At 43.2% G+C, this 27,879-nt stretch overlaps 1 protein-coding gene across 4 annotated transcripts in view; it reads right to left on the bottom strand.

The window, feature by feature from the left end:
• Positions 1–27,879, bottom strand: part of LOC142489216 (multidrug and toxin extrusion protein 2-like) — a 524,115-nt gene that overhangs the window by 373,548 nt on the left and 122,688 nt on the right. For 3 of the 4 annotated variants that reach the window (XM_075589594.1, XM_075589595.1, XM_075589593.1), the window contains one exon: positions 17,330–17,372. The exons of the other annotated variant lie outside the window; for it this stretch is intronic. In XM_075589594.1, coding sequence (XP_075445709.1) covers positions 17,330–17,372 — 43 coding nt within the window. The remainder of the gene's footprint in view (positions 1–17,329; positions 17,373–27,879) is intronic. 4 annotated transcript variants of the gene reach the window in all.

Raw genomic sequence — 27,879 nt, 5'->3', positions numbered from 1 at the left:
GCCTGAATATACTGAGGTAGCCGGGGTGTTTCTTCCCTCCGCGCGGGTCTGAATATACTGAGGTAGCCGGGGTGTTTCTTCCCCTCCCCTCCTGTGTTCCCGCTGCCCGCGCGGGTCTGAATATAATGAGGTAGCCGGGGTGTTTCTTCCCTCCCCTCCTGTGTTCCCGCTGCACGCGCGGGTCAAATGCTATAGTAGCCGGGTTGTTTCTTCCCCACCCCTCCCCTACTGTGTTCCCGCTGCACGCGCGGGTCAAATGCTATAGTAGCCGGGTTGTTTCTTCCCCACCCCTCCCCTCCTGTGTTCCCGCTGCACGCGCGGGTCAAATGCTATAGTAGCCGGTTGGTTCTTCCCCACCCCTCCCCTCCTGTGTTCCCGCTGCACGCGCGGGTCAAATGCTATAGTAGCCGGGTTGTTTCTTCCCCACCCCTCCCCTCCTGTGTTCCCGCTGCCCGCGCGGGTCTGAATATACTGAGATAGCTGGGGTGTTACTTCCCTCCCTCCCCTCCTGTGTTCCCGCTGCCCGCGCGGGTCTGAAGATATTGCAGTTGCCGGTGATTCTCTCCCCTCGGTGCTCGCGCGGGGCGGGAGGAAGTAGTGTGTGTGTGGTGTGTGTGTGTGTGTATGAGAGAGAGATCGAGAGTGTGTGTGTATGGGAGAGAGAGTTTGTGTGTGTGTGTGTGTGTGTGTGTGTGTGTGTGTGTGTGTGTGTGTGTGTGTGTGTGTATATGGGAGAGAGAGATTGTTTGTGTGTGTGTGTATGGGTATGAGATTGAGAGTGTGTGTTTGTGTGTTTGTGTGTGTGTATGGGAGAGAGAGAATGTGTGTGTGCAGGACACCAGAGGTAACCCCCCAGTCAGTCACCCCCCCTCCACCAGTCAGTCATCCCACCCCCCCACTCAGTCAGTCACCCCCCACCCAGTTACCCAGTCAGTCACCCCCCTCCCCCCACCCAGTCACCCATTCAGTCAAAAGTCCCCCAGTCAGTCATACCACCCCCCCACCCAGTCAGTCATCCCACCCCCCCCACATAGTCACCAAGTCAGTCATCCCACCCCCCACCCAGTCACCAAGTCAGTCATCCCACCCCCCCACCCAGTCACCAAGTCAGTCATCCCACCCCCCCACCCAGTCACCAAGTCAGTCATCCCACCCCCCCACCCAGTCACCAAGTCAGTCATCCCACCCCCCCACCCAGTCACCAAGTCAGTCATCCCACCCCCCCCCCACCCAGTCACCAAGTCAGTCATCCCACCCCCCCCCACCCAGTCACCAAGTCAGTCATCCCACCCCCCCCCACCCAGTCACCAAGTCAGTCATCCCACCCCCCCACCCCGTCAGTCAAAAGTCACCCAGTCAGTCAAAGTCAGTCATCCCACCCCCACCCCCAGTCAGTCAGTTACCCCCCCCACTCAGTTACCCCCCCAGGTCAGTCAGTTGCCCCCCGTCTCTTCCCCTTCTCTGTCTCTCTCTCCCCCTTCTCTGTCTCTCCCCTCTCTGTCTCTCTGTCACTCCCCTCTGTCTCTCCCCTCTCTGTCTCTCCCCTCTCTGTCTCTCTGTCTCTCCCCTCTCTGTCTCTCCCCTCTCTGGCTCTCCTCTCTCTGTCTCTTTGTCTCTCGCCTCTCTGTCTCCCTCTCGCCTCTCTGTCTCCCTCTCGCCTCTCTGTCTCCCTCTCGCCTCTCTGTCTCCCTCTCGCCTCTCTGTCTCCCTCTCGCCTCTCTGTCTCCCTCTCCCCTCTCTGTCTCTCTCCCCTCTCTGTCTCTCTCCCCTCTCTGTCTCTCTCTCTCCCCTCTCTGTCTCTCTCTCTCCCCTCTCTGTCTCTCTCCCCTCTCTGTCTCTCTCTCTCCCCTCTCTGTCTCTCTCCCCTCTCTGTCTCTCTCCCCTCTCTGTCTCTCTCCCCTCTCTGTCTCTCTCCCCTCTCTGTCTCTCTCCCCTCTCTGTCTCTCTCCCCTCTCTGTCTCTCTCCCCTCTCTGTCTCTCTCCCCTCTCTGTCTCTGTCTCACACTCTCTCTGCCTCACACTCTCGATCTGGATATCTTACTTACCCTATATATCTTAACTGCCCTATACTATACTAACATAACTTATACTGCTTTCTTCCAGATCTGACTCACACGGGAGACATCGGAATCCCCCTAACCCAGAAGACAGGTAGGGAACATCTCCCCTCCAATGTATAACATTGCGGGAATGAGGGTACCTGGGCATTGAGGGACTGCGGATCAGGTAAGATCCCAGGCGGGATTGCTGCTTTAGATTTGTGAAGCGGGGACGTCCAGACACTGGTTAATGGTTTCAGGAAACTAGTCATTCACATCTGGCTTTTTTTTCTAGATCCGACATTTATACACACACACATACACACACTCAATCTCTCACACACACACACACACTAACACACTAACACACTAACACACTAACACACTAACACACTAACACACTAACACACGTAACAAGGACCAATTGTAGTATAATGTAATACTATAAATAAACTTATGTCAAAAACGAATGTTCTTACTAGGAATTTATTCAATTCATTTTATTTATGTATTATTTTAAAAGCGGGGGCGGGACTAGGGGCGGGGTTGGGGGCGGGACTAGGGGCGGAACTAGGTGGCGAGTAGATTTTTTGGTTCGGCGAGTAGATTTTTGGGTGATTTGTCAAGCACTGTATATATATATATATATACATACATATATACATACATACATACATAAAATGTGTCTGTCACTATGATTTGGGCTGGTGAATCGCTGGGCTAACCACGCAGTTAAAGAGGGCTGGGCTACAAGTGTAAATATTCTCCAAAGTCGACCAGAGTTTGTTTTTTGGATTTTTACATGTTTGCTGTGTTTAAAGCGACAGGCGCAATAAAGCCTCATTTAAGTTTCACTTTAAACGGTCTCCATTGCGTGCGTCTGAACACGTCTCTTACACTTGTAGATATAGAATATCTGATATTAGGGTTTTTTTAGGAACTCAAGGGGAGGAAGATGGAAGTTCCTATTTCAGGGATGCTTTTTATATACAAGATTTAAAAGATCTAAATTATTTACTAGGTGAACATGATCATGGTTATCATAACACTTGTACCAGATTTTAGTAGCTGGAAATCTAACCTGAAGGGAAAAATCAAACTAGTGATTAGAGACTTACTGTATGTCTATTGGCAGAGGTTTTCCCTTATTCACATCCTTCTAAGGATAATCTGAGTCATGATGAAAGACAAGCGATGAAATCATTACAAAATAATTATTTGTTAGTTATAAAGAATGCTGACAAAGGTGGGGCGGTGATGGTTCAGAGTAGAGCTTGTTACCTCAAGAAGCTTATCGCCAACTTGGGAATTCTACAACCTACTCAGAGCTACCAGGTGACCCCACAAATTTCTTTCTCAAAGCTTTTCTAGATTTGATTGAACTGGGCAAAATTACCAATGTTTTGAGTAAAGATGAATTAATTTTTTTGGCCAATCCATGTCCATAATTCCAGCTTTCTACCATCTCCCAAAGATCCATAAGACATTGGTCAACCCTCCAGGGAGGCCAAATCGTTTTGTCTATTGGATTTTCAGGAGATGGTCTGTCTAAATATATTGATAGGTACCTACAGACATTTGTGAGGAATCTCCCATTATTTATTTTGGATTCAAGTGATCTCATCATTCATCTCAAAGATATTAAATGGGGGTTACAGTCGGTCAGGGTTACCCTTGACGTAACCTCCTTGTACTCATTTATCAAACACGACCAGGGACTCGCAGCTTTTTGCCATTACTTAGAGGGCCCAGAAAGTAATGAATTTAATACCACATTTATATTGGATGCAATATGGTTCTTACTCACAATTATTTTCTTTTTGATCATACATTTTATTTACAGTTACAAGGCACAGTTATGGTCACAAGTTTTGCACAATTTTTTATGCAAATTTATTTATGGGGTGGTGAGAGTCAGTTTATTTTTAGTAGTCGTAATCCATTTTAGAAAACACATCACTTTTTATGAACGCTTTATTGATGATTTAATTATGGTATGGGATGGTGACTTGGTAGCACTTAATTCATTTCTTGATTTTATTAATCAAAATTCACACAATTTAAAATTCACACAGTATTATCACCATATACACTATCTGGACCTTCTACTTTTTATTGACATGAACAAGGACATCCAAACGGATGTCTTTAGAAAACAAAATTTAAGAAACATGCTTTTTAAAGCGAACATTTGCCACCACCAGTCGGTCATTAAGGGTATTCCCAAGGGCTAATTCCTCAGACTGAAGAGGAACTTTTCTACCCAGGGCGATTTCATTCTTTAATCTGGGGAATTGTCCGAACGCTTTATACAGAGAGGCTATAAGCAGGAAGCACGTCAGCATGCCTTTGAGTAAGTATTATCCATAGACAGACAATCCTTATTTCAAACAACAGATGGAACCTCACAAACAGGTGAAGTAGATGAAAGAAGTACTAAAAAGAGAAAATACAACAACAAAAAAAGGAAAAATATATTTCTGTGTGTTAAAAATAACAGACAGGAACTGATAATTCTTTCATAAGCACTGTTTTAAAGAACAAGTTATGTCTTTGTACAGTAGATCCTATCAGATATTATATCTCTACAAGTATCTACCATTCCTTTTCCCTTCCCCTCACTCTTTTCTTTTTCCTATTGACATTTTCATAAATGTTTGAATCACAGAACATCACAGTTATTTATTAAAGATATTTGATATGATGAGGTCTTGATTAAATTGAGAATTAATGATAAAACTTAATATGTATAGTTCTCGAATAAATTGAAATCATAAACAAGACTTTATTACAGTACATCATACAATCATACATTTGCTGTTCCTGCAATTACATCACATGTTACCTCAAGGAGATGTATTATATGTACAGTAGAAATATGTTATATATAATAAGAATTCTACATTTGTTTTTAATACTGAATTATTTGTAACATTTGTTTCATCCTTTTTTCATACAGTATGTCTTAATGCTATTTTCTATTGATTTGTACTTTTGAGACAGGATGAATTTTTGTTATGTGTGTATGTGGTGTTGGTTATGTGAAATGGGGACCCTATGAGTTTCTTTTTCAGGATATATATACAGTATATATATCCTTGAGAAAGGTCCCTCACGAAGGACCGAAACATTGGAAATTATGTCTTGTTAATACAATATTCTTTTGACAACCATTTGGAGTGCTGCCTCTGATATTCATCCTCACACGGTATCGTATTGCCTATTTCTACCATACAGGATTTGCACCCATCACATTGATTCACCCGACGGAGTGCCTATTGTTCTTTACTTTTTTGATTGATATATCACACGCTGCAAACTCTGCAAACTCTGCAAACATATTTGCCAGGATCCCTCAGCCAGTCACAACCATAGAACATTCAATGTTAAAGGATCATACAGCTGCACATCCACGAATATAGTGTATATGATTCAATGCAACAAATGTGACCAAGGTTGCTACATTGGGGAAACCAGCCAAAAATTACAAGGAAGAATGAATATGCACAGACACTCTATACTCCATCACGAAGAAGGAAGATACTGCTCACCTGTGGGACATCACTTCTCACAACCAGATCATTCCATAAATGATTTAAAAATCAAAATCCTCAATGGAATGTTTAAAAGCACCATAGAACGGAAAACATTTGAGCTCAGAATGATAAGACTCTTTGACACCAAAACCAAAGGACTTAATGTGGACATGGGTTTTCTCACACCCTACCAAAATTGTCTGTAATTATCCTGCTTGCCTCAACTCTTATCCACACTTTCTCTCCCTCCCCCCCCCCCCCCAGCATCCCTTCCCCTCCCCACCTTTCTTTGACACTGTCTCCTGGCTTCAAACACTTAACACCCTACCTTATCTACAGTAAATATCTGTTTTTTTTCTCTCTCTATACACTGTTTTAGCCATTGATTCCTGTGTAAATCAGTATTGCTTGACCTGAAGACGAGAGGAGAACACTCGAAAGCTTGTCCTATGACATAAATTGTTAGTCCAATAAAAAAGGTATCACCTAATACTGAAGAACTCATTTATTCTGCACTATATATATATATATATATATATATGTATTTATTTATTTTCAAACGTGGGCCTTTTTCTCTTTCTCTCTCTCTCTCTTTTTTTTTTTGTCTTTTTTAACCTACAGAAACTTGGGCTTTAAATTATGGGATATGCATATGAGTGCAGCCCCTGTCTGGACAAATAGTTGTGCATTAGTCCATTACTGGGCACTTAATGCAGATCCCATATATGGGAAGAAGAGGTGCAGCTTACTGTTGTGTGTCCTGTTAATGCACTCTGATTTGGCACTGACATCATCTGGGGCGGTGCGCAAACGGGTGTTGTGCACGCACGTGGGTCTAAGTGCCTGCATGGGCGGGCACGTGCCCCGATGACGCCGCATCCAGCCAATATCATCTGTGTAGTGGGGGGGCACAGCACTGAGTTGTGTGACTTGCGGCTGCAATTTGGTTGGCACTGACGTCACTGGGGGCCGTGCGCGAATGGGGGATTGCGTGCGCACGTGGGTGTACGGGACATCACGCACCCGATTTTAGTGCAAAAATTTGTTTGAAGGGATTTTTTCCATTAGCTATATAAAGAGGGTCCCTGATACACACACCATACTCCTTGATAAAGCACTTTGGTCGTGCGAAACGCAAAGGAGACGTTTCACCTCCTTTTGGTAATGTTTAATAGACAATACATTTTCATATTTTTATACCACCTGGTTACCTGGGCAGTGTTCTGCTTTTGCCTTGATAGTTACATTTGTACAGTAGGTCAAAAAATAAAAAAATTCCAATGCTGCGGTAAATTACATTTTTCTTGGTTGGATCGATTCAAAAAATATCAGTCGCGTTAAAGTATTTTAAAATTATTTTTAAAAGTCGAACATGTCCTTTGCTTTCATTTTACAACAGGAATGTGAAAGGGGAGTATTTATTACTGTTAAAAATAAGGTAATGAGATTTAAGTGTACACCCCCAATCAGTAAAAAAGGAAAGTAAACAAAATAAGGAAGAGAAGTGGCAGAAATAGTGGCTGTAAAGTTTTGGGTTCCAGAGTTTATAAACATTCAAAGAAAAGTGGGAAATTAAAGCAGATAAAGACTAAATGGCCCGCCACATCTGTGCGTTTTCCTATCCGTTGTAACGTCTCATCTACCACTTCTTTAGAATACCTTTATAGATTACAAGCAGTTTTAATTTTGTTTACTTATCTATTAGCTTCCTACACATCTGATGGATCCACTAATATTTCAGCATATAAAACCATGGGGGTTTTCTTAGTAACCACTTTATAATCATTATAAGGATTAAAGGAACAGTTCCTTCTACTCATATATATTTTTTAACCCCCATTTTTATACAGGGGGGTGGGGGAAGAGAGACCAGGGAACTTACAGATGCCTTCGGCCGTTATCTGACCATTTACCAGGGTGAATCACGCACTATAGTGCGTGGTGGTCCCATAAGGTCCTGTCATGGAACAAGAACTGCATTCTGATTCACCCCCCTCTCTCCTTTGCAGCTTCTGCCTGTCAGTTCTCATTTTTAGCTGCATGGAGTTTGCACACACTACTGTGCCTGTGTCATATGCAACAATGTTGCATTTCTTGCCTCTGGGCATGTAATCAGTGAACTGCTACTGCAGCCTCTCCTGTCCTCCTAGGTAATGGGTTTTCCCATTTCCCCCCCTGTCCTTGCTGACAGTTTGTATAGTCTCACTTCCCATCTAGTGTGACCCTTTTCACCCTGGACTCTGAGTGAGTAACTGCCTGCTATTTACCCCAGCAAGGCCTTTTTGTTTTACACTGTCTCATCATTGATACACTGCACTTCAGACAGAGAAGCACTCTCTACCAACATTACATCTACAAGCACCTATCTCCCTGTGATTTTCCCTCAATAAAATTAAGAAAGAGAAAATGACTTGTTTGTGCTTTGGAAGAGGTGAGACATGAGTTAAGCTTACTGGAATCATTCATACATCATTCGTGACAGTGGTTCTGGGAAAGGTCCATTGCAGACTTAATGGCTCATTGTATTAACTGAGCAGGGGTCCCTGCTGTGTGAATCCTACCGGGGTCCACTTGTCTGTAAGAGACGCACATTAAGAGAGAGGCTGAATCAGCCACTCTACCTGCATGCCTCTAACAGATGATCGCTGGGTTTTTATTTAATTTTAAACACTACAGTATTGTAGCAAGGGGTCTCCGGAGCTGAAACGCATTGATTTCAGGTCCGGGGACCCCCTACTTCCCGAGATACAGGCCCTGTTATGGGGTGCCGGTATCCCCATGTTAAAATCATGTGGGTCACGTGACCGTGGGATCTAAACAAAGCAGAGGGATACCAGCACCCCATAATGGGGCCTGTATCTCGGGAAGTTGGGGGTCACCGAGGCTGAAATCGACTTTGTTCAGCTCAGAAGACCCCCTGCTCCCACACACTAGTATCAACCCCGCCCCCCCCCCAAGAAAAAATCCTTACCTAAGCGCTGGGGGGCGCGAGATTATCTACGGGGCACGGGGTTTACAGAGGCCCACATGCTTCCCAAAGGCAATTAAATTAAATGAGGGGGAAGCGGCGAAGGCCTCTGTAAACCTAACTTACTTTGGTTCAGCCAGAGTCTGGAGACGCTATGGCAATGTGACATCATGACGCCCAGGCACCGGAACCAAGGTAAGGGGTGGGTGTGCGGAGAGGACAGCCAGAAGGGGGGCGCAGGGGAAAGAGATTGCACTCACCTGCCTTAGCGGGTAGCTGCTAAGGTAATGAAGTTGCTTACAATTTATTTTTATTCATAGTGTGTGTGAGCAGGTGGTCTCCTGAGCGAAACAAAGTTGATTTTAGCCTCAGGGACCCCCTACTTCCTGAGATAACGGCTCCGGGATGGGGTGCCGGTATCCCTCTGCTTTGTTTAGATCCCACGTGGATTTTAACATGGAGGAGAAAACCGGCACTCCATAATGGGACCTGTAACTCGGGAAGAAGGGGGGCCCCGAGGCTGAAATCAACTTTGTTTAGCTTAGGAAGCAGCTTTATTATTTTAACGGCTATCCGCTAAGGTAATGAGGGGGTTAAGGCACAATAGCAGGTTTAATGGGAGCAAAGGGCGTGAGTGGTGGTACTTGACCCTTCACTCAACCCATTTGCCCCCAATAGACATTACAATATGTATTACCCACCAATACACAACCCACCCACCCCCTGTGCCCCCCACATAAAATCATTTTTTATTTTATCTGCACAGGATTGATACCAGCGGCCTACGGAGTCTTTGGGAGGTCTCCACAGCTGTCCGAGGCCTCCAGGTGGTCTCTGCGAGTGTCCAGGGGTCCTCGGGTGGACAGAATTGGGCAAAATTACTATTATCCAGATATGGAAACAAGTGCATTTGCCCATTTAAAATAAAACACATAAGCAGCATAAAGTAAATTAAATTGGCACTTACCCCTGCCAGGATGAAGGCAGTCCTCCTCCTCCTCACCGTCCTTGTCCTCCGTGGGCATCAACAGCAACAACACAATAAAAATATACAATCTAATGGCCCCTAACTCCTTAATCACCATAGCGGTTAGGTACCGCTACAGTAATTAAGGGGTTAACCCACCCTCCCCCGCTGAAGGCACCACCCTACCCAGGGGACACCACCCCCGCTATCCATTGATCGGCACAGTGTTAAAGCATGCCCATATAATATGGCATGCTTTAACACTATAGTAATAAATGGGAGAGCTAAAAAAAAAAGCAGGCCCAAAATTAAACACAGTATTACAAAATACAATACAGTATTAGAAAATAAAAAACACGTGGGCATGAGCTGCCACCATGCCAGGCAATACAACCTGCCAATCACCAAAAGAAGCCTCAAATTAAAAATACATTCAATTTTAATCTTAAAAATGTCAAAAAAACAATTGCGTGGCACACCCATGAGCTGCCACTATGCAACCTGCAAAAAAAAAAAATACAGTACATGGTTCAAATAAAAACCACATTGCATTGCCAGCCATAACATAAAAATAGCCAATAAACCAATTGATTGGCACAGTACCACACCAATGTCCTGTGGGCATTGTCTGTCACTATGCTAGTCAATGGTCAACCTGTAAAAAATACATGCAAATAAAAAAGACATTACATTTTAATTAATAAAAATGCCAATACAGTACCAACCTAAAAAAAAAAATCTGCAAATAAAAATACAAGCACCAAACAAGATATTTACATTGGAATACAAAAGTTACAGTATGCCAACCTGAAAAAAAAAATACAACATTAAATAAAATACAAGCCATATTTTTTTTAACTTTTTCATGTCTTCACCCACCGAATCCAACTCCAACACCAAGACCAGCAACAGCAGCAATTCCTGGTCCACGACACAATGCTACACAACAGCCACGGTCCACGGGTAAAATCTTTAATTCTTGTCTTCTTTCTTTTCTTCATCTGTAATTTGTAATCCATTTTGGGGTCTTTATCTTCATCTGTAATTGTAATCCACTTGTGGTTCTTTTTTATCTTCATCTCTTCTTCATCTGTCAATCAAATAGATAGATGCTGCTCCTTCAGCTTTGTGCTGTCAAATGAGACTGCGCAGGCTTTTTTTTCGGTCTGTGACATCACATTTCAGTGAGAAATGGTTCCCACGCCATCTGATAGGCAGGGATAACTATGTGGCTTTTTTGTTGGGGGGAGGGGGTGACATAATCAAAAGGGAGTGAAGCCAGTCAATCAGAAAGGCTCAGCTTCCTTTCCCTTTAATATTACGTCACAAAACCCAGAATGCAAACACAGATACAGGACTGGCGCTACAGGTGACGAATGTAATTGGAAGCCTGAAATGTAATGAAACGGGTGAAATCATAGAATAGTGAACAGATGATGACCCCTGGTGGTGAAAAGTGAACACAGCACCACTATCGCATAAAGTGCAACAACAATAAAAGGTGACACTCATAAACCAACAGTGATTACAAATTTTCACAAATGTAGTCCAACTCAACCTACGTATGTGGAAAAGTCTTCTTTTTTCTTAGAGAACATGGAACCAGCAGTGTGTGGGAGCGGGACATACCATATGTGGAAAAATAATGAGACAATATATAGTGCAATACTGTCTCCTGGATTCAACGAAATCAATATAGCCAAATGCGTTGAATCCAGGAGGAAACGGAGCCACATCAGGATAGAGCCTCATGGAGTGGTCTTGTTGCTTCTAGCAGCCGCATCAAGGAGCAGCACCCACTCGGCGTTCATGTCTATCGGCGTGGACCTGATGTACTGAGTGAGAAGTGGTGAGATTGTCCTCGCACCGGGCTAATTATCCCATGCTTGTTTTTATTGCACAAAGTGTAAGTGCGCATTTGTGAGGTTATTTTTTATTAAATTTTCTACATAGCGCAGACTGTATATGGTGTGCCTTTGTCTCCTACCATAGCATACCCATACAGCTCCCCTCATCCCAGATGTTACCTGGTTTATCCTGGACCTGTGTTCCTGCACACCTATCTACTCGATGTGACATGCTTAGTCAACTTAGTATAACCTTCTAGCCATCTAGGATTATTTACTACATACAGTGTTGCACTATACTCTATATTGTCTCATTATTTTTCCACATATGGTATGTCCCGCTTCCACACGCTGCTTATTCCACAAAACCCAGAATGCCTGGCATCACATGGTTTACTAGAACCAATAGGATTTCGGGTCATTCTATTGGTTTTAGTAGGAAGAAGGGTGAAGATGTGTTGCACTGCCTCAATTTCCAACTCCCAATGAGACCGGAAAAAATGCAAAGTCTCATTGGGAGTTGGAAATTGAGGCAGTGCAACACATCTTCACCCTTCTTCCTGCTTCTTCCTGCTGGCTATCTACCTGGATGAACTGCACGCCCTGGATATCTGGAAGTCCTGCAAGCACTAAGGTAATAGGGCCATAGCGCCCCCACATATATGCATATGATTACCAGTGCCTCTGTTCATTTTATATTGGTTACTAGGGGGGGCTGTTATGGTGTTTCAATTGTGGTGGTCTTGTGGACCCCACTAGACTCCTAGCCCGCACCTGATAATTGCCATATCATTCATGGACTTTCCACTGTTATCCAGTATCATTTACATATGTTATTGAGGAACTTTGACCAATTTGGATGCATCACTTTTTTCCTGTTCTTTATTGGTTTTAGTAAACCATGTGACAACTTCCAGTTTTTAAAGGATGTGATATCATAACATCATCTTTAAAAAATGGCTGGCATCACATGGTTTAGAAGTAGTACTACCAGCCTCATTTTCCATCAGCAGTGCCCAATGTATCTCTCTTTTCTACTTCTTGACCACTCAATTGGGAGCACGCTTCGGAACAAGGGCACAGGAGGTGATTATACCATTGCATTGTGCTTAATGAACTTTACCCATAGTTGCGAGTGATGTCGGAGCACTAGCCGCTTTGCCTTGGGTTGGGCTACAGTACGTGAAGACCCCTCATTGGGAGAGTCGCTTTCAGTGACGTCATAGCCAACTCGACCAGATTGGATGTTTCTGTAGTGGCATCGTCTACAACAGGGAGGCGGGAAAGGCTCACACAGCTCCACAGTACATAGTACATGGTTCCAGACAGGGACACTACAGACGCAATTCTGTTACCGGATGCTCTACTGCACCGACACACTTTATTCGACCAAATACCCAGTATGTACCTGGCAGATACCTGGAATGCGCCGCTCCTCACCTCTGACAAGCCCCGTTGCGTTTGCCTTCCCAGCCTGGGTTCATGCCTGGCTGACGGGCGGCTGATCTGTTAAATGATAATGATTAGGATTTAATAGGCTGCAATGCTTCGCGTGTCTACCAGATGGCATAAATTCATGAATTGTAATGCAGTATATATATATATATACTGTGCAGTATTGCAGCCAGCGGGAATAAAATGCTTCAATCCCTTGCTGGAAAATACCTCAATGCACTCGGGCAGAAAACAGTCACAAACCTCAATACACCCGGGTATACCCGAATTCGTGGGACTAGCCGAGCTCGAATAAAGTGTGTCGCCAGTGTACATCCCATTCTGTATATTGGTGACCTGGATCTCATATTTTCATCAGTGATAAGCATTCGCATCACTTTCGGATTTCTATGGATTATACCTTGTTCCCCAATTTTAAACAATTTATTGTGTCCACGTGACCTGCACTCTGTTTGAGCACACACATGGGACTTGTCCTGTTCTTTACCATCACATGGTTTACTAGAACCAGTAGGATGACCCCAAATCGTACTGGTTATAGTAAAACATGTAATGCCAGCCATTCTGTTTTTTGTGACATCATCTTAACGGGATAGGTAGCTGAGCCTTTCTGATTGGCTGGCTTCCACCCCCAAAAAAGTCACATGGTTATCCCAGCCAATCAGATGGCATGGGAACCATTTGTCAATCAAAGGAGCAATAAGCTCAAGGTGCAATATCGCCTACCAATTGGATTGACAGATGAAGAACAGAAGAAGAACCAGGAGTGGATTAAGAGTACAGATGAAGATAAAGAAGACTCCAACATGGATTACAAATTACAGATGAAGAAAAGAAAGAAGAATGCACACTATAAATAAAAATAAAATGTAAACAGCTTCATTATCTTAGCAGCTATCCGCTAAGGAAATGATTTTTAACAGGTGGATATCGGCACTCCATAACGGGGCCTGTATCTCAGGAAGTAGGAGGGTCTGCAGACCTGAAATCAATGAGGTTCAGCTCCGGAGACCACCGGCTACAATACTGTAGTGTTTAAAATTAAATAAAAACCCTGCGATCGCCTGTTAGAGGTGCACTGTTGGAGTGACTGATTCCGCCTCTCTCTTACAGACCGGCAGACCCCGGTAGGATTAGCACAGCAGGGACCCCTGCTGTGTTTATCCGATGGGCCATTAGTTTGTCGCGGCACGTTTTTGAAAGGATTTCGGGGAGATCTCGAAAACCAATTCGAGAAATGGTCAGATAACGGCCCCTGCATCTGTAGAAAAAAGGTCAAATTGACAAAATGGCAGCTTACACTGTGGTTAATATAGCATAACCACACAAAATGTCTCAATACTGCAATGTAATGTTGAAAAAAATGCTTTGAACATACTAATTCAATTGGTGAGGTTGTGTCACAAAATATGCAAATAAGACAACATGAAGCATTTATTTTTAGGATGCCCCACAAAGGTGACAAATCCCTGTCGAAAAAGTGTATTCCAAACTGGCCACACACAGAGCAACTACACCTGGCACTCAGAGGGTTAATTCCTTTGACAAACTAATAATCTCCATGACCCTTTGCCTCATTGATCCATTGATCATTTTACAATCTTTTTCATAGCTGCATACTCCATAAAGGGAGGAGCTCAGATTCTATGTATTTGTTTTCTCTAAATATACTTAAGGAATTTTATTCCTAGCTGCATACTCCATAAAGATATTGGATTATAGTGTTACTGATACATTCCATTACAGGGGAAAGTTTTAGCTCACCTGGTTCTATTTTGCTAAATACTGTAGTTCTTTGAAAGTGTCTGACTCCTCCTTTCAGGTTCTGAGCGCCTTACCAATTCTCCAATTAGCAAAAAGTTCAAATACACCTCAGTGTTAGTCTAAACTGTACATTCCACTGAAGAGGTGGCGAGTGCCTATAGCTTACAGAAATAGGAGAAATATCTGTGGGTATTATTTTTCACTAGGGAATTTGCGCACCCATGATTTTCCTTCATAATAAGGGAACTTTGCTACTGGCTTATGACAGTTTTTAATTGCACTGAATCCCAGAAACCATTATGCTTCATTCATTTAACCCTTTGGGCACTTTCACATGTGACGACTGTCTCTCCCTAACTCAAATTTCAATGTCTTCCAAATTTTTTGTAGATCTGTCACCATCGCGCTTACTATGAGCGCATGCAACAGATTCAATGTATTTGTTTTGGCGCGACTCGCCTGGTACTATAAGCGCAGCTGAAGGATTGATTTGAGATTTTGGGAAGTAGGATTTTGCTGATCACGGGAGAAGGGATCCATCGGGCAGCTTAGATAAGCAAAGGCTGCATATATTAAAACAATATTATATATATATATATATATATATATATATATGCAAATACTTAATACTTAATGGGTCTCATCAGTGTGGGGTTGATTTTAACTGGGTATGCAAAGAGGCTATGGGATAGGCTAAACCAGGGTTTCCCAAACTTTTTTTTCCGTGACCCGGTTATTTTTTGAACTTCTCCTTCGTGACCCACTAAAATTTTTATCGCCTATACTGGCCTATAGGGCCTGCACAGACACACACACAGCCACTGATACACACACACACAGCCACTGATACACACACACACAGCCACTGACAGACACGCAGCCACTGACACACACTGATACATACACACAGCCTCTGATACACACACACGCAGCCACTGACACACACACGCAGCCACTGACACAAACACGCAGCCACTGACACACACACACGCAGCCACTGACACACACACACGCAGCCACTGACACACACGCAGCCACACAGATACACACGCAGCCACACAGATACACACACACACACACTCGCTCTCCCCTATACCCACACACACTCGCTCTCCCCTATACCCACACAGACACAAACAGTGAATTACAGGCAACGACGGATGTGAGTGACTGGAGAGGGGGCCAGGGGCACTTGGGTGGGAGGGAGGGGGCCAGGGGCACTTGGGTGGGAGGGAGGGAGGGGGCCAGGGGCACTTGGGTGGGAGGGAGGGAGGGGGCCAGGGGCACTTGGGTGGGAGGGAGGGGGCCAGGGGCACTTGGGTGGGAGGGTGGGAGGGGGACCAGGGGCACTTGGGTGGGAGGGTGGGAGGGGGACCAGGGGCACTTGGGTGGGAGGGTGGGAGGGGGACCAGGGGCACTTGGGTGGGTGGGAGGGGGACCAGGGGCACTTGGGTGGGTGGGAGGGGGACCAGGGGCACTTGGGTGGGTGGGAGGGGGACCAGGGGCACTTGGGTGGGAGGCAGTGACTGGGTGGGGTGACTTACCTTGCCGCCGGACGCTTTCCCCTGCTGCCCCCGATATCCCCTGCTGCCCGGGACGGGAGGTGGGCTTGGGGGGACGGGAGGTGGGCTTGGGGGGACGGGAGGTGGGCTCGGGAGGGGGTGCCACGGGAGGTGAGCTCGGGAAGCTGGCTGCGGGGGGAAGCTGGCCGCGGGGGGAAGCGGGCCGCAGTAGGAGCTTGAACTTCCCCCTCCGTCCCACGTAACGTGCGGGACGCAGAGGAGCTGGTACTTCCTCCTCCGTCCCACGTTGGGAGCGGGGGGGGGGAGGAAGGGAGCAGGCCCTGCTTGCCCTGCTTGCCCTGCGCAAGCGCGCGGGACCGCAGGGGGAAATCGCCGGCATTTTTTTAAAATTGAGCAGGGGGGACGGGAGACACCGCGCGGCCAGCCTCGCTGCGACCCGGCAATTTTGGTGCCGTGGCCCGGTGCCGGGTCGCGACCCACCGTTTGGGAAACGCTGGGCTAAACCATAATACTGAGTTAAGTTATGGTGAGTAAAAAAAGTGACAAAAACCCTCCACAGGAAAGCAAATATGCAAATATAGCTGTATGCCTATAGGGAACCATGTTAAAAATGGTTTTTGAGGCAAAAAGTGACACTGTGTGCTCATTTGCATGTCATTTCCCAGAATCCCTTGCTGCAGTGGAAGTGCTGTATGCTGGGTGATAATGGGGAAAGGCGGGGTTGCAGACCTGCCTAAGACATGCAGATGAGCATACAGTTGTATTTGCTTTCCTGTGGAGGGTTTTTGTCACTTTTTTTACTCACCATAACTTAACTCAGTATTATGGTGTATATATATATATATATATATATATATATATATATATATATATATATATGTATATATATATGTACATATATATGTATATATATATGTACATATATATGTACATATATATGTACATATATATGTACATATATATGTACATATATATGTATATATATATATTTATTTATTTTTTTTAATTTGAAGCTGCTTAGATTGCCTCCTTGAGTAAGAGTGCTGATGATGAATGCTCAAGTATTATAGTGGTGCCATCTAGTGGACTGAACTAATCAATGCTGACCCTTTCAACAATAAAAAAAGAATATTATTATTATTTTTTTTTCAAGAAAAAAGAGGCCACATGAGCATGCATATATTGTTTTTGTAATCCATAAAGAGTGAAGTTACACTTAAAATAACTTACTGGAAGAGCAGGAATAAAAACCAGAACATAATCCTCGGCCAAACTGTAAGAATAAAAGTTCACCTGTCATTAGCACAATGATTATTTTTACAACTAGCATAAACAGAAAGCGTTGTCTTGATTTGTTAAGGAAGTACTGTGCTTTGTATATTAAATACAGTAGACCTTCCAACATTGACCATATTAAAATAGGTACACTTTAGTTTCCCTGTTAATATAAGATACATATACATATAAGTTACATAGTAGATCAGGAAGAAAAAAGACATACTGTATGTCCATCAAGTTCAACGTATGATAAATTAAGACGACAGATACTTATGCTATATTTGTATTTACAGTATTTTGATCCAGAGGAAGGCTAACAAAATCGCCACCCCCCCCCCCCCCCCATCCAGTGCTGTCTCATAAGGGGAAAAATATAATTCCTTCCTGAGTCCAAATAATGGCAATCAGATCAACATCCTTGGTTCAACATCCTTCCCATGTTTACTTATTTTGTATATCCCTGTATACCTTTCATTTCTAAAAAGATATCCAGCCTTTTTTTGAAAATATCTATTGTATCTGCCATCACAGTTTCCTTGGGCAATTAATTCCACATTTTAACTGCCCTTACTGTAAAGAACCCTTTCCTTTGTTGCTGGTGAAATCTCCTTTCCTCCAACCTAAAGGGATGCCCCCGAGTCTTTTGAAAAGAATGGTTCTTTTCAAAGCTCCTTGTATTGTCGCAGAATATATTTGTATATATCCCATGAAATGTATTAAATGCATTTCCTAATATATTCATAAAATCTATGTTGTTATAAACCCCCCTTTAAGCTTAATCCTGCTGGGTCAGTCACCAGTCTGTAAACACTACGCGGATGAGTCCCATAGATAAGCAGTCTCTCCCTGTGTCTCGCCAGAGCAGCTCTTACAGCAATCCAATGTTTTTATTATTATTTTTCTCTACAGGATTGAGGCAGAGGGTCTTCAGAGCTGAAACTCGTCAATTTCAGCTCTGGAGACCCCCTGCTTCTGGGGATATAGACCTCTATAGGGGTGCTGGTAGCCACTCTGTCTAGCGTCTAAAGTTTCCGCATCACTTGCTCCAATTGGAAGCAAGTCCAGCATGAGCGGCTACGGCACCCCTTATGGAGGTCAATATCTCTGGAAGCAGCGGATCCCTGGAGATGACATTAATGGGGTTCAGCTCCGGAAACCCCTTGCTTCAATCCTGTATAAAAAAAATGAAGTAAAAGAACACAGTAAAAATTTTAAATATAGATTTAAAATAAATGCTAACTACTGTATAAACCCATTTATCGGCCTTGTTGAAATCCTTTTTATATTTGAAAGTTTCAATCATATCCACCCTGTCCCATCTCTCCAAGCTGTAAATATTGAGCTCCTTTTATCTTTCCTCATGCTTCATGATGTACTGTAGATCAGACACCATTTTAGTAGCCGCGCTTTGCACAATCTTTATTCTATCTCTGTTCTTCAGGTGATATGGTCTCCACAATTGAACACCGTACTCTAGATAAGGTCTTACCAATGATCTACTGTATAAAATGGGTTCATTCAGGTTCTTTCTGCTGCCAATACATCTCTATACAATGTGGCTGTCCACATTGATTTGGTATATTGCTTGCCTACAGTTCAGCAAGTTGAAATCATGATTATACTATAGGCCCCTTTCTTTTATAGTGGTTAACATTGAAGTCCATTAATCCTGTATTCTACTTTTTAGATTTTTGTGACGGAATTGTATGATTTTGCACTTTTTGGCATTAAGTAGTATTTTCCACACTGTTGACCATTCCTCTAATCCAGCGGTGTGCAAAGTCTGTGGGGGGGGGCACCCTCCAGGGGGGTGCTGGATTTCTCAGGGGGTGCGGTTGCAGAGGCCCCGCGCTCTTCCCCGAGGCATTTAAATTAAATGCCGGGGGATCGCGTGAGGCATCTGCAACTCTAAAACGTACCTTGACTCTGCTGGCATCACTCGTGTCCATGGCAATGTGGTGTCAAATGACGCAGCGGGTCATTTGATGTGACATCACACGCTTCAAATGACGCTGCAGTTCACGTGACGTGTTTTCACATGACCCCACGGCTTCTTTTGATGCCGCACAAGGTCAGAAGGAGGAGAGCAGGCGGGGGGGGGGGGGAGCTCAGCAAATAAAGTTTGTGCGCCCCTGCTCTAATCTACAGAATTCCTTAATCATTTTGCTTAGCCCCCTTGGAGCATCAACTCTGCGGAAGATCTTTTGTGTTGTCTGCAAAAAGGCATACAGTAATTTCCAGGCACTGCATGATTAAGGGGCGGGCTTGCACTTGCCTGGGGCGCCAACCGAAAAGGGGCGCCACGTGCTTCAAACCCGGCGCCATATGTAAATGTCCGAATCATGCTCAGCCTCATCAATGTTGAAGGACATTAAAAAGGTGTTGGTCGGGCATGGGCTGGACTCAGAAAGGCGGTAGAAGCAGCAGCAGCAGCAGCAGCAAAGGACATTGACGAGTGTTCTCGGATCACTCCGTTAATGATCCGCATGGCCGAGCACCCTCGTCAATGTCCCCTACTGCTGCTACTGCTGCTACTGCTGCTGCCACCACCGCTCCCAGTTCCATGACTTCTGCTCCAACGCGCTATGTTTAAATATCCCTCAACATTGATGAGCCTGCGCAGGACTCAGACATTTATATATGGAGCCTGGGTTAGAACGCACACATGGCAAAAAGGCAAGAATATTGCACGTACCTTTTTTGCTGCCATGACAATGTTTTTTGTTTTTATGCCAATGGGATGTTAATGTGGCCATGTGACATCGCTGCGTCAATTAACGCTGCGATACTGTAGGGGGGGCGGCAACAAACTTTTAGCCTGCCCCGGGGTGCGGAAGTATTACTGCCTGCACCTTATCTTTATATGAGTAAAGCCTTTGACACTTTTCCAAGTCGAAGACTGATAAACAAGTTGCCATTCTTTGGAACTGGGTTCTGAAGTGGATAATGGATAAAAAAAAATGGTTCAACAATACGGGATAGAGGGTTGTGGTAAATAGAGTCCAGTCAGGAGAGACGGTACATAGGGGAGTACCCAAGGCATCGCTACTTGAGGCTGTGCTTTTTAATACATTTATAAGTTGCATTACAAATGATGTGGAAGAGAAAATATGACTTTTTGCAGATAATAATGAACAAAAGACCACTGAGTTTCCACTAGTGCTCAAACCACAAATAGCACAGACATTCCAAGTGGTATCAAATGCTGTTAAACCAGAGCAAGATGATCATATGTTGCATGTGAGTAGATAGGTGCTGATAAAAGTCTTGATGGTGATGTCAGTTGATACTGAATCCCTATAACACAAGTTCACGCATATTTGCACAGCACACAATAATAGACACTTCTCAGTCCTGTTGGCAATCCTAAACCCAATAATACAGTCCAAGAGACCAAAATGATGAATCAGTTATAATAGTAGAGAATAGTACTCACTAGGTGTGACCATCAGTGTAAACTCCAGGTTACGTGCGTCTCCTGCAGAGGTGCATAACAGGAGGGGTTCCTAATTGATCCAGCTGGAGCCAAGGAACAGAAGAGCACAACATCAAAAAGTGGGGACCACACCATGAGGTCACGTTAAAACAAGGTAATTTAATCCATAGACAAAGCACGAAACGTGTCAGAGGATCACTTGGCCCACCTGTATGTTCCTGTGCATTTCTCTATGGATTAAATTACCTTGTTTTACCGGCACCTCATGGTTTGGTCCCCACTTTTTGCTGCTGTGCTCTTCTGGTTCCTTGGCTCTAGCTGGATCAATTAGGAACCCATTATTTTTGCAGATAACACAAAGATCTGCAACAGGGTTGACACTTAGGGCCTAAAGTCCAATAGAAATTATCGGCAGGGTTTTCAAATCGCCATTTTTTTGCCGTGTTGCTCTCAAGGTTTGCAGAAAGGCCGGAATACCATTGATAGCAACATTTCCAAACATGGCAAATTGCCGGCGGCGATAGGACTTCCCCTCCGAAGAAAAGGACTCACCCGGCGAGTTATATCTGCTTCAGAGAGAGCCGCCTCTCTCTGCGAAAATCTCGCCGTAAATAAAAATATTTTAACATTTAAATTGTATTACTTGTGTATTGTAGCAGGGAGTCTTCGGAGCAGAACCGCATTGGTTTCAGGTCCGGTGACCCTGTTTCCCGAGATACAGGCCCCATTATGGGGTGCCGGTATCTCCTATGCTTTGGATTCCCACGGTCATGTGCCGTGGGACATTTAAATGCATAGGAGATACCGGCACCCCATAACGGGCCTGTATCTCGGGAAGCAGTGGGTCCCCGAACCTGAAATAAATGCGGTTCTGCTCCGGAGACCCCCTGATCATCTGCACTAGTAATAAAATTTTAATTTAAAAATATTTCGTAATGACCAAAACAACAACAGGGTGGATATAGTGGGTCCGGGGTGGGTGGTTAGGCCTCTCGGGTGGGTAGCTGGGCAGGGTGGGTTAACCCCTTAATTACTATAGCGGTTAATAACCGCTAAGGTGATTAAGGGGTTAGGGGCCATTGGAATATATTCTGCTATGTACTCTTTCTGGAAACGGAGGACATAGCCCTGCAGTAAGCTGACGAGGACAACCTTCAAATTGGCTGGGATAAGTAGAACGATTTTATTTACTTTATTGATTCTGGATAATGTGATTAATAATGGGCAAATAATTTATTATCCATATCTGGATAATAGTTGTTTTGCCCATTACTGTACTGTATATGTTTTGGTGGGGTATACATATACATACAGGATTGGAACCGCAGGCCTGCTGAGGCCCACCCGAAGACCCCCGGACGCCCCATGGGTGCCACCTGAGGACCCACGGGGGACACCTGTGGGGAAGAACTGGGGGCCCAGGGGACCCGCAGGAACCACACAAGGGGCCCCAGACCCCTGTGGGAACCACGTGAGGGCCCCCATACACCGGTGAGGACAACCCGGGGACCCCCAGACACCCGTGGTGACCACCCGTGGACCCCATTTGGGCCCGCAGGGACCACCTGGAGCCCCACAGAGCATAGCAGGGACCACCCAGAGGCCCCCAGACACCAGTGGGTGTCACAGTGGACCAGTACTTATTAACACTTTTATATTTTTGGGATTCTCAATTGAACACAACAAGGCGGGCAAAATAAATTGTCATTTATTTCCTTAAAAGACAAACACATGACAACCTCAGAATACACTTAATAATCACTTACTGGGATGGGGAAACGAAATAAATTGTCCTTTGCACGAAACCTGAAGAAATAAAGTCTCTGGCTTAAATTTTTTTGGCTAGGTCGCAAGTTGTCAACCTAATATCTCTGCCAAATGAAAGGAGTTCGTTCTCGTTCGTTGGAATTCGTTCGGGAGTCTCCAGGGCTAATGAATTCCTGAAGTAGTGGTAAATCCTTAGTTACGATGTTGTTAACCCTTTGCGTTCTGGAACCGCTACCGCTGTAATTGAACGGAATTTTGAGCAAAGCTTGGATAAGTCATGAATCACACTGGCAGGCAGGTTTATAGGGTTCACAGTCCTATCTCTAACATGCATGCCCAATCCCCTCCGTGGGAACATTTAACCCACCAATCCCCAATTGGCCCGGAGTTTGCAGAACTGGCAAAAAGAGTTTTCCGGTTTCCAAAGGTGTCAGCCTGACACCTATGCAGTTTACCATACTGGGGGTCCACCCCTGACTTGGCGACCATCAGTCTAGGGTTTGGTCCCAAAGTGTGAATGGCTCATGCTGAGTATCGGGATCTGGCACTCAGCAACTTCCTGGACATTTTCACACTTTGCATCTCTGAGGCTTTCCAACCCAGGTCTTCACTAAACTCAGAGGGGCCTATGCACTAAGCTACGTTAATTAGCGCTGAAATTTGTTATATCGCTCGGGCGAAAAAGGGTGAAGCCATAAGCGCTATTCACTAAGGCTGTTTGGCGCGTTTTCGGCCTGCCTTGCCCAAAAAGGCCATATCGCGCGATCAGCTTCTTGCCCCCCTGTTATCGTGCTTAAAGTTAGATAGCACGATAACTATTATAAACAAAGCAGCCTGTAAGAAATGCATGGAGACGCTGCGTCTCAATGCACGGCTCTTACATGCGATTGTGCTGTCCAAAAATGATTTTTAATACTAGTGTAGATGTGCAGGGGGTCTCCTGAGCTGAACTGCATTGGTTTCAGCCTCGGGGACCCCCTACTTCAGGTGATATAGGCCCCATTATGGGGTGCCGGTATCCCCTGCAGAATGTAAATGTCCCGGTCACGTGACGCGGGAGCTTTACAAGTGCAGGGGATACCGACACCCCATAACGGGCCTATATCTCCTGAAGTAAGGGGTCTTGGACCTGAAACCAATGTGGTTCAGCTCAGGAGACCCCCTGCACATCTACACTAGTATTAAAACACCAATACCAATAAATAATAATTCATTACCGTAGCGGATAGCCGCTATGGTAATGAAGCTGCATTAAAGTACATTTTAATAATAGTTTGCGGGAGCAGGGGGTCCCCTGAGCTGAACCGCATTGATTTGTGGCTCAGGGACCCCCTGATTCCCGAGTTACAGGCCCCGGTATGGGGCATCGGTGCCAGTGTCGGCGCCATCTTTATAGCGTCCAAGACGCGATGTGGGCTCTATAAAGATGGCGGCGACACTGGCATCCGATGCCCCTTACCGGGGCCTGTAACTCGGGAAGCAGGGGGTCCCTGAGCCACAAATCAATGCGGTTTATCTCAGGGGACCTCCTGCTCCTGCACACTATTAATAAAAATACATTAAAGCAGCTTCATTACCTTAGCGGCTATCCGCTAAGGCAATGAAGGGGTTAAGGCACAATTGCCCCCAATAAACATTGCTATATACAACACACATCCCCCCCGCCCCCTAATATACATTAATCACAATAAATACATTTTGTACTCACCCTTGTCTGGCACCCATGATGAAGGCCATCCTCATCTTCCTCACCGTCCATACACTGGGTGCTGAAAAATATACACAAGAAGAAAAAGAGCCAAACTAATGTCCCATAACCCCTTAATGACCTTAGCGGTTATAAACCATCCTGACCCGATACCCACCCTTCACCCATTTATGTGTACAGTGGGTTCATCATGTATATATATATATATATATATATATATATATATATATATATATATATATACAGTGTTCGACAAACCTATACATTTGCTCGCCCCGGGAGAGTGGATTTAACCCCCGGGCGAGTAAATATTGGCCCAAGCAGCACACGTTTGGTACTAGGTGGCGAGTAGATTTTTTTGTGTGGCGAGTAGATTTTTGGGTGATTTGTCAACCACTTTATATATATATATATATATATATATATATATATATATATATATATATACAGTATATATATATATAATCCAATGCACAGCCGGCACACCAAATGCAAGTAAATAAGTTTTGGTGCTTATCACATAAAGCAATAACAGACCATACGATACCGGTTGCAACACGACATCAAGGGACAGCACGCAGGTAAGTAAATCAAAAATGTTCTATATTTGATAGAAGACACAAAAACCGACGTTTCGGTCCCCCAGTGGGACCTTTCTCAAGGTGGTACACATATATATATATATATATACACACTGTCTATGCATATATATATATATACAGTGGTCGACAAATCACCAAAAAATCTACTCGCCACACAAAAAATTCTACTCGCCACCTAGTACCAAACCTGTGCTGCTTGGGCCAATAGGAGCTCGCCACGATGTTAAATCCACTCGCCCGGGGCGAGCAAATGTATATGTTTGTCGAACACTGCATATATATATATATATATATATATATATATATATATATATATATATATATATATATAAATATACTGTAAATGCATGATTAACCAATATACAAATAAAAGGTTAAGGATATACTGTACATGCCTATATACAAATCTCTCCCAATATCAAATAGCACCAAGCAAAAACAATATCTAAGAAAGCCAAATAAAAACACCCAATTTGGCAATGTGTACATGATACAATTAATCTGTGCATCATGTATACTATGCCAACCAATGCTCCAAATCAAATACACTAATCCAAACAAGATACAAATACAATCATTAAAGAAAAACAAAGCATCTCAACACAATTAAATTATCATCAATTAATCCAATCTCCAATCAATTACAATCCAAATCAATTACACACTTCAAATCCTAAAAACAAACCATTGTGAAAAATAATCTATGTCAAAGTAACCATCACACTAAATCTAGCTTCCAAAAATAAGCCAATGAAATAATCTATAACAAACAGCCTTTAAATAAACATTTAAAAAATGAAATGTAGATTAGAAACACATATGAACACAAAGCAGCAAATTCCAATTACAAAAAACATGAAAACAAGGCAAGCAAACATTATACAAACAAGTTTTTATTATACCTGTATGTATGTCCATTTATAGTTTTCATACATACATACATACATGTGCAATAAAAGAGCATCAAAAACAATTTAAAAACATTAAAAAGATACATATAATACATCCAGTGACAGTCCCTGTACGTATGTATGTCCAGTGACAGGCATAAATTCAGGGACAATAAATGGGCATCCCCCCAAAAAATGGATGACATGAAAAAAATGCCAAAAAACCTGTAAAAGTAAAATAAAATACATTTATTTTGTTTACTTACCATTAGATGAACCACTCACCGAAATCAAGGGGAACCGGAAGCTCTCATACAGGTAATCAAACAGGAACCAGGTAACCATAAAAAAATAAACCCTTACAATCCACAAGTGTCTGTATCTTCTTTCTTTTATTTGTAATCCATAGTGGGGGTCTTCTCCATCTTCTTCTGCGTCTTCTTATCTTCATCCGCCATGCCCTGATCTTCTTTCTTCCATTGGAGATCTTTCCTCCTCGCCATCTAGCATGGTACTAGAGCCAATCAGAGTTGGAATATATTTCCAAAGCTCTAATTGGCTACCGTACCATGTGAGGCCGGCCATCTTTCTTTTCATGACGTCATCTTAAAGGCAATTGAAGCACAGCCATTCTGATTGGCTGGGGTCATTGCCTTTAAATGACGTCATCAAAATGAAAAAATTTCCCCCATAATCACATGGTTTTCAAGGCCCAATCAGGCTGTGGGAACCATATGACGAAAATGTGACGTCATAGGCCTATAAAAGCCTATGTCGTCTCATTTTGAAGCTTGACGGCGAGAAGGACAGACCGCCTATGGAAGAAAGAAGATGAGGGTGTGGCGGATGAAGATAAGAAGACCCAGAAGAAGATGGAGAAGACCCCCACTATGGATTACAAATAGAAGAAAGAAGATACAGACACTTGTGGATTGTAAGGGTTTATTTTTTTTATGGTTACCTGGTTCCTGTTGGATTACCTGTTCGAGAGCTTCCAGTTCCCCTTGATTTCGATGAGTGGTTCATCTAATGGTAAGTAAACAAAATAAATGTATTTTATTTTTATTTTACAGGTTTTTTGGATTTATTTTCATGACGTCCATTTTTTTTTATGTCCATTTATTTGCACTGAATTTATGTATTTCACTATGGACATACATACGTACAGGACAAGTCAGAGGTTGTATTGTATGTTGATTTTTAATGTGATTCAATTGTTTTTGATGCTCTTTTATTGCACCAGTATTTATGTCTGTAAACTATAGATGGACATACATACAGGTATAATAAAAACTTGTTGGCTTGCCTTGTTTTGATGTTTTTTGGAATTGCAATTTGCTGCTTTGTGTAAAACTGTGTTTCGAATGTACATTTCATTTTTTCAATGTTTATTTAAAGGCTGTTTGCTATAGATTATTTCATTGGTTTATTTTTGGAAGATAGATTTAGTGTAATGGTTACTTTGACATAGATTATTTTTCACAATGGTTTGTTTGTAGGATTTGAAGTGTGTAATTGATTTGAATTGTAATTGATTGGAGATTGGATTACATGATGTAATTTAATTGTGTTGAGATGCTGTGTTTTTCTTTAATGATTGCATTGGTATCTTGTTTGGATTCGTGTATTTGATTTGGAGCATTGGCTGGCATAGTACACATGATGCACAGATTAATTGTATCATGTACACATTGTCAAATTGAGTGTTTTTATTTGGATTTCTTAGATAGTGATTTTGCTTGGTGCTGTTTGTTATTGTGAGAGATGTGTATTTGGGCATGTACTGTATATCCTTAACCATTTATTTGTATATTGGTTAATCATGCATATACAATATATATATATATATATATATATATATATATATATATATATATATATATATATATATATATATATATATATATATATATGTACAAGAAAGGACTGCGCTGTTATCTTAGATGCCAGAAAATAATGTATTAATATTAAAAATATAAAAATAGTAAAATAAATTTTACAATAGGTAAAATAGTGTACCAATAAAAATGATAATAATCATTCAATACCAATAAAGCACAATACTAAATATCTAACAAGCAAAGAAAAATAAAATAAAA

This window comes from Ascaphus truei, chromosome 3, assembly GCF_040206685.1.
Source record: "Ascaphus truei isolate aAscTru1 chromosome 3, aAscTru1.hap1, whole genome shotgun sequence".
NCBI classification, from domain to species: Eukaryota; Metazoa; Chordata; class Amphibia; order Anura; family Ascaphidae; genus Ascaphus; species Ascaphus truei.
This window is presented reverse-complemented; position numbering and strand designations above follow the sequence as displayed.